At 33.3% G+C, this 7,960-nt stretch overlaps 1 protein-coding gene across 1 annotated transcript; it reads right to left on the bottom strand.

The window, feature by feature from the left end:
- Positions 1 to 4,762: 4,762 nt before the first annotated feature.
- Positions 4,763 to 7,465, bottom strand: LOC120577863 (putative receptor protein kinase ZmPK1). The gene has a single exon (XM_039829750.1). The coding sequence runs from the start codon at positions 7,413 to 7,415 to the stop codon at positions 4,980 to 4,982; it is 2,436 nt and encodes an 811-aa protein (XP_039685684.1). The 5' UTR covers positions 7,416 to 7,465; the 3' UTR covers positions 4,763 to 4,979.
- Positions 7,466 to 7,960: the final 495 nt, after the last annotated feature.

Here is a 7,960-nt window from a genome sequence, read left to right as displayed (position 1 = left end):
TAAAATCTAGAATCCAATTAAAATTATAAAATCTCCTATATTTATTTTTTTTATTGGATAATTGAGGTGCCCGTGGCCGGGGTGAATTTTTTTTTTTTATAAAATCGCCTAGTGGCTAGAAAAATTCACCTTAAAGATGAATAAGTGAGGCGAATTCACCTTAAAACAATAAAAAAATTTAATGTGAATTCACCTAAAAAATAAATATAGGAGAGGATAATTCATAGATTGAGCATTATACCAGCAACTTTCCTGAGGAAAAATCATGAAAATCAACATGAATGAAAAGTTTCTCAAATTTACCAAACATGACTAACACATTGTAACTTTGCGACAAACTCACGAGGTAAATGCCATCTTGAAGTCATACCCTTACCCAATTCATATAAAATAACACTAAATAGATTTATCAACAAATAATCACTTACAAGAACATTTATCAAACAGTTTGTGTTCAACGAGCAATAAATCAAAATTTATCAAACAATTTGTGTTCAACCAGCAACAAACCAAATAAATGAATGTAAACCAGAGTCTATAATATGAACTTATTGATATTCTCTTTCTGAAGCCATGAATTGCATGTTGCCAAAATCTCAAAATCCACAACAGAGGTTACAGAACGCTAGAATCACTAGAAGGAAATCCTAATCAAATTCATGAAATCAAATAAGAAGAGGAAGAGAAAATTTACTCACTAATGTTGAAAAATTTGTGTAGATCTGCGAGATAACGATTCTTCTACGTTCGAATCGCAAACCCTAGATCTGACATCTACAAATTGCGTGGAGATGAGAATAGAAAAACCAGAGAAGGTTGAAGCAGGGAGGTTGTAGGTGGTGGTCGCGGCAAGGCTCAGCGTAGCTGCGACGGCAGTGAAGGTTTACCAACAATGAAGAGAAGGGATCTTCGCGTTAATGCGTTATGTGATGGAAGATACCGTAGAGTTTAGTAACAGCTTTTAATTTATTAAAAACCTTTTTTAAGTCAGGTGGACCAATTTAAAAAATTTATTTGTTAAAGCCTTATCGCCGGTTTGAGCTTTTAAATCATGTGGATAGCATCCTATTTAATATCCCTGAGTTAAAAAGTGATTTTTGTACTAGTGGGGAGACCAGAGTCTGGAAATGAACTTACAAACAAGCAGTGGCAGAGATCAGGACTTGAATGAAAGGGACTGGATATCGCAAATTGGCACGGCGTAATCGCGTTGTTGCGGCTGCAAGTCCATTTGGATAAATAATCCTGGATTTTTCATCTAAATTAAAGGGCATTGTAGTAATTTTCAAATTACAGAAAAAATGATGAGGTAATAGTCATTTTGGGAAATTTTTTTTTTCTGACCCTATTTGCCAAAAAAAATCCAGCTATGACCCCCTTTGAAATTTTTTTACAGAAATGACCCACTTTTTTTTTTTTTTTTTTTTTTGTCTTTTTCCTCGTTCCCGCCATCTGAAATGGCGGGACTGAGCCGCCGGTACACGTGGCGCATCCTGACTGGCCACTTTTTTTTTTTTTTTTCTTTCATTACCGCCATTTGAAATGGCGGGACCCCGGCAGATTTTGACACGTGTCAGCCGTTATTATTTTTTTTGTCCTGTAGTGTATTCAGAAAATTGAGAAAAAATTTCAATTTTGTTCCCAGAGGGAATCAAACCAGGCATGCATGAGACATTGCCAGGCTGCATTACCACCAAGCCAATGAAGATTTGATGTTAATGTTTGCATCCAATAATATATATATCATTTTTAAAACCAGATTCACACACCATGAGGCATGAACCATCCAATTTTTCATTTTTGTTTTTTTATTGGATAATTTAGGATCTCCGACGAAATATATTTTGATAAAATATCCGACGAATATATATATATATTATTATCCGACAAAATATATATTTTTCACCGATAAATTATCCGACGAAATGATTTATATATTATTTCAAGATAAAATCTAGAATCCAATTAAAATTATAAAATCTCCTATATTTATTTTTTTTATTGGATAATTGAGGTGCCCGTGGCCGGGGTGAATTTTTTTTTTTTATAAAATCGCCTAGTGGCTAGAAAAATTCACCTTAAAGATGAATAAGTGAGGCGAATTCACCTTAAAACAATAAAAAAATTTAATGTGAATTCACCTAAAAAATAAATGTAGGAGAGGATAATTCATAGATTGAGCATTATACCAGCAACTTTCCTGAGGAAAAATCATGAAAATCAACATGAATGAAAAGTTTCTCAAATTTACCAAACATGACTAACACATTGTAACTTTGCGACAAACTCACGAGGTAAATGCCATCTTGAAGTCATACCCTTACCCAATTCATATAAAATAACACTAAATAGATTTATCAACAAATAATCACTTACAAGAACATTTATCAAACAGTTTGTGTTCAACGAGCAATAAATCAAAATTTATCAAACAATTTGTGTTCAACCAGCAACAAACCAAATAAATGAATGTAAACCAGAGTCTATAATATGAACTTATTGATATTCTCTTTCTGAAGCCATGAATTGCATGTTGCCAAAATCTCAAAATCCACAACAGAGGTTACAGAACGCTAGAATCACTAGAAGGAAATCCTAATCAAATTCATGAAATCAAATAAGAAGAGGAAGAGAAAATTTACTCACTAATGTTGAAAAATTTGTGTAGATCTGCGAGATAACGATTCTTCTACGTTCGAATCGCAAACCCTAGATCTGACATCTACAAATTGCGTGGAGATGAGAATAAAAAAACCAGAGAAGGTTGAAGCAGGGAGGTTGTAGGTGGTGGTCGCGGCAAGGCTCAGCGTAGCTGCGACGGCAGTGAAGGTTTACCAACAATGAAGAGAAGGGATCTTCGCGTTAATGCGTTATGTGATGGAAGATACCGTAGAGTTTAGTAACAGCTTTTAATTTATTAAAAACCTTTTTTAAGTCAGGTGGACCAATTTAAAAAATTTATTTGTTAAAGCCTTATCGCCGGTTTGAGCTTTTAAATCATGTGGATAGCATCCTATTTAATATCCCTGAGTTAAAAAGTGATTTTTGTACTAGTGGGGAGACCAGAGTCTGGAAATGAACTTACAAACAAGCAGTGGCAGAGATCAGGACTTGAATGAAAGGGACTGGATATCGCAAATTGGCACGGCGTAATCGCGTTGTTGCGGCTGCAAGTCCATTTGGATAAATAATCCTGGATTTTTCATCTAAATTAAAGGGCATTTGCCAAAAAAAATCCAGCTATGACCCCCTTTGAAATTTTTTTACAGAAATGACCCACTTTTTTTTTTTTTTTTTTTTTGTCTTTTTCCTCGTTCCCGCCATCTGAAATGGCGGGACTGAGCCGCCGGTACACGTGGCGCATCCTGACTGGCCACTTTTTTTTTTTTTTTCTTTCATTACCGCCATTTGAAATGGCGGGACCCCGGCAGATTTTGACACGTGTCAGCCGTTATTTTTTTTTTTGTCCTGTAGTGTATTCAGAAAATTGAGAAAAAATTTCAATTTTGTTCCCAGAGGGAATCAAACCAGGCATGCATGAGACAATGCCAGGCTGCATTACCACCAAGCCAATGAAGATTTGATGTTAATGTTTGCATCCAATAATATATATATCATTTTTAAAACCAGATTCACACACCATGAGGCATGAACCATCCAATTTTTCATTTTTGTTTTTTTATTGGATAATTTAGGATCTCCGACGAAATATATTTTGATAAAATATCCGACGAATATATATATATTATTATCCGACAAAATATATATTTTTCACCGATAAATTATCCGACGAAATGATTTATATATTATTTCAAGATAAAATCTAGAATCCACCTTAAAACAATAAAAAAATTTAATGTGAATTCACCTAAAAAATAAATATAGGAGATTTTATAATTTTAATTGGATTTTATAAAAAACTAATTTATTTTTATTTTTATTGTCTTACGATGTTATGAACATGTATGTAAAAAATCAATCAAAAATTTAGAAGTTTAAGCATAATTAAACAAATTTTAATTTAACAGAGATTAAAAACACAAACAGAAAATTTTGTAGGGACTAAAAAATGTGATTTATTTTTATAGGGACTAAAAACAAAACTGCAAATATTTATAGAGACCAAAAACTTAATTAACCATTTATTTTATTTTAGTTGAGCGCGCATGGTTTCAAAGTCATCGCAATCTCTCTCAGTGAGTTGTGGCCATCGCATATTTGGTGCAATGGTTCCCATCGATTATATCCAAACTGAGTTGGAGGTTTGGACTTTGGAGTATTTAAATGGAAAAGTTTCTGTACATACATAAATTCTTCTCGCACACCAATATAAAATTGTCATGTGAGTTGACTAAAGTATACGAATGAAAGCATGACATCAATAACAAATTATTTTTTATTCTGTCAAAACATTAAATTATTTTTCTCTCAAAAAAAATAAAATAAATTATTTTAATAAGAGAAATTAATAATTAATTGGCATGAGACATCCCATTCGATCATATGATATGGCCTATAGCTACGTTTATAAGGAAGTTTTGTCCTGACTATATCTATTATATTATTTGAAAGAGAAATGTTTTTTTAAAGGAGAAAGAGAAATATTTTTTGACATCAAATTTTTGACGTAGAACATGAAGTTTTTTAGTTTTTACATATATTATTTAAAATGTGATAAGTTATAAAAAATAAAAAAGAGATAGAGATAAAGAAATATATGTATTTTGATTTTCAAATAGGGAAATGGTTAAGATTTATAAGATAGTATGAGAAAAGATCAAGAGCCATGTTATTCAAGCATGCTATCTCACATATATTAACAATACAAACTTGCTAGTTATCTCATGTATATTCACTAGAAAAGATAGTGTAAACTATTAACTATACAATTTATTTTTTATTTTATTTTGCTAAGGAATACAATTTATTAGAACAAGCACGTTATTCAAGCATTTTGTGGAACAATAAAGGAAAAAGAACTAACGAGGGGTGCCTCTTTTTTCATGGGACTGAAGAAGCATCTCCACTACTTGACTCATGGATGGTCTTTCATTCATGTCATCTTTCACACACATCAAAGCCACTTTAACCAAATTCTCAACCTGATTAACATCATATTTTCCTTCCAAATTACCATCAACAATCTCTTCAATCCAAAACATAGTCGTAGGTGCACTTTTCACCTTTTCCATCACCCAACTCACCATTCGATGATGATGCTCCAAACCTCCACTATTATCAACAACACTATGAATTTCCATTGGACTTTTTCCACTCACCATTTCAAGCAAAACAATCCCATAACTATAAACATCAACTTTTGAAGTAATACGAAGATTATAAACCCATTCAGGTGCCATATAACCTCTTGTCCCTCTTATTCTTGAAAAAGCAGAACTATCACGTTCATCTCTATTCAATAGTTTTGATAAACCAAAATCAGCAACCTTTGGTTGAAAATTTGTGTCAAGTAAAATATTTTGAGGTTTCACATCACAATGTAAAACCCATTCCAAACACTCTTCATGTAAATAAGCCAAACCTTTAGCTGTTCCAACAGCTACATTAAACCTCTTATTCCAATCAAGTGAATTAGAACATAGATTCTCCGCTAAAGAACCATGTTCTATATACTCATAGACCAAAAGCCTATGTTTCCCTTCAACACAATATCCCCACATATCAATTAAATTCATATGGTTCAACATACCAATTGTGCTTATTTCAGCTAGAAATTCAGCTTCTCCCTGATGAGCTTCATTTAAGCATTTAACAGCAGCAACACGATCATCATCGAGTGTACCTTTGTAAACAATCCCTCCTCCTCCTCGACCGATCTCTTTGCTAAACCCTCTTGTCGCGGTTTTGAGTTCTGAATACGAAAATCTTTGAAATCCTGTTGCTGAAAGAAGGTGTCTTTGTACTTGATCAACATCATCATGGTTCTTATTGGTTCTAAACAAAAAGAACCATACAAATAAAATTATGGAAAACTCAAACACCCCTATACCTAATGCTAACCAAGTCAAGAAACTTAATATGGAGTTTTTACTTGGTTTTTCGTAGAATCTATTCAAGGGTTGAAACAAAGCAATGGAACAGTTCAAAGGTGAATGTTTAAAAGGAATGGTGGAAGATAACAAAGTATTTTTGGGCAATTTCAAGTAAATATCTCCATCAATATTGTGAGAATCTCTTCCATTGGCCAACAACGTCTTAGGAAAACAATCATATGTAGCAACACCATTGAATTTGAATTGAACAGCTTTGCATTTTTCACAAAGATCCAAACACAACTTTTGACATTGCTTCAAGCTTGTCACTTTTGCTACATACAAATCATAGCCATACAACTCCATGTTTTGAAGATGAAGAAAACCGAAATCCTCAACGCGAGCACTGTCGCAAGAAAGATCAGCAGGTTTAAACTCAGGCTCACACCCTTGTGTCCAATCATTACGATTCTTCAACTTGTAACCTTTCAAACAATAACATGTTCTTCCATTAACAGGATCATAACTACACATGCTATTTTCTCCACAAATACCATGAACCTCACATGGTTCAGCAATAGCTTGCCATGAAACTTCCCATGTCTTAGTTTTATCATTGAAGCTATAAACACGTGGGTTACCATCATGATCCATTTTGAGTAATATATGAAGTTTCTTTGGATAATCAATGGTGACAAATTGGTATGCATCAGAGGACATGAAATGGCCAAAGGAATCGAGTAGCGCGATTTTAGTAACATTATAAGTTGATCTTCCTGCATCAACAGGTAATACCCAAGGTGATGGCCAATAGACACTAGATAACAAAGGACTTTTGAATAGAAGACGAAGAGCATTGTCGTTGTCGAAATAAAACTTATAGAAACCTGAGGAATAGTTTGTTTCACTTTTGGATGAAACTAAGGTTGCTCGCTCATTAATTTCTTGGCCAGGAAGAAGAGTATCTGTTGGAAAATCAAAGCTTTGCCAAAGGATACTAATGTTACCGTTGGTCGTGGAGAGAACGAGGTTGCCATTGTTTTGAAGCTTGAGCTGTAATGGAAAAGGAGAAAAGGATGCAGTGGACCAAATTGGTGTTCTTTTTCTGTCTGCATCGGTTAAAATGAGATTACCGTTTTTGAAAAGTGAGAGTTTTGAGTGTTTGCCGTTAACAGGTTGGTCTCTGTTAGCCATCCAAACAATGGTGGGTTGTTTGGATTTTGTGAAGTAGACGGCGAAACAAAAGGCGTTATCTCCGACGGGGAGGAAACCGGCTGAGAAATCGCCGTTGGATGAAATGAGGGTGTTATTTGATTTTTCAACTGAAAGAGATGAGCCTTGTGGGAGGATGTTTGTTGTTGATTGTGATGAAGTTGTTTTGGTGAACAAGAGAAAGAGGAGGAAGAAGACTTGGATTTGCATTGTTAGAAGATAGAGCAAATTCAATGAATTAAATGGAGGGGATGTTGGTTTTGTAGTTTAGTTTAGTTTGATTTCAACTTTGCACCAATAATAGATATAAATATGGGAAATTATATGGTACACCCACTATACTTAAGTGTACCGGTACACTCACTCTTTAAATTCATAGTTAAATGAGTTGTTTTTTGAAGAAAAAAAATATTATTTTTTATCATTTATAATTATAATAACTAAATCTTATTCATCAAAAGTGTCAACGAAATAATTTTTTATTTTTTTAAATTTTTATCACTCATAATTGAGAACATTAATTATTTTTTACGATAATATGTAAAAAAAGTTACTATGATGTTTTTTCTTATGAAATGTTGTTCTATAAAATATAAATATTGACAAATAGCTATTTACTACATAAAAAACGATCGTTCATTTATAAAATTAAGAAGCAGGAGTACCGGTACACCTCATTTTGTGAGTGTACCGTAGAAGTTCCCTATAAATATTTGTAATATCTTTGCTGGAAAAAGTTCCAATAATTTAATTTA

Source organism: Medicago truncatula, unplaced genomic scaffold (assembly GCF_003473485.1).
Source record: "Medicago truncatula cultivar Jemalong A17 unplaced genomic scaffold, MtrunA17r5.0-ANR MtrunA17Chr0c04, whole genome shotgun sequence".
Classification (NCBI taxonomy): Eukaryota; Viridiplantae; Streptophyta; class Magnoliopsida; order Fabales; family Fabaceae; genus Medicago; species Medicago truncatula.
Note: the sequence above shows the minus strand (reverse complement) of the source record. Positions and strands in the feature narration are given on the sequence as shown.

What these genes read in the sequence shown, in the direction of transcription:
- LOC120577863 (XM_039829750.1), bottom strand. Translation starts at nt 7,415, where the DNA reads ATGCAAATCCAAGTCTTCTTCCTCCTCTTTCTCTTGTTCACCAAAACA.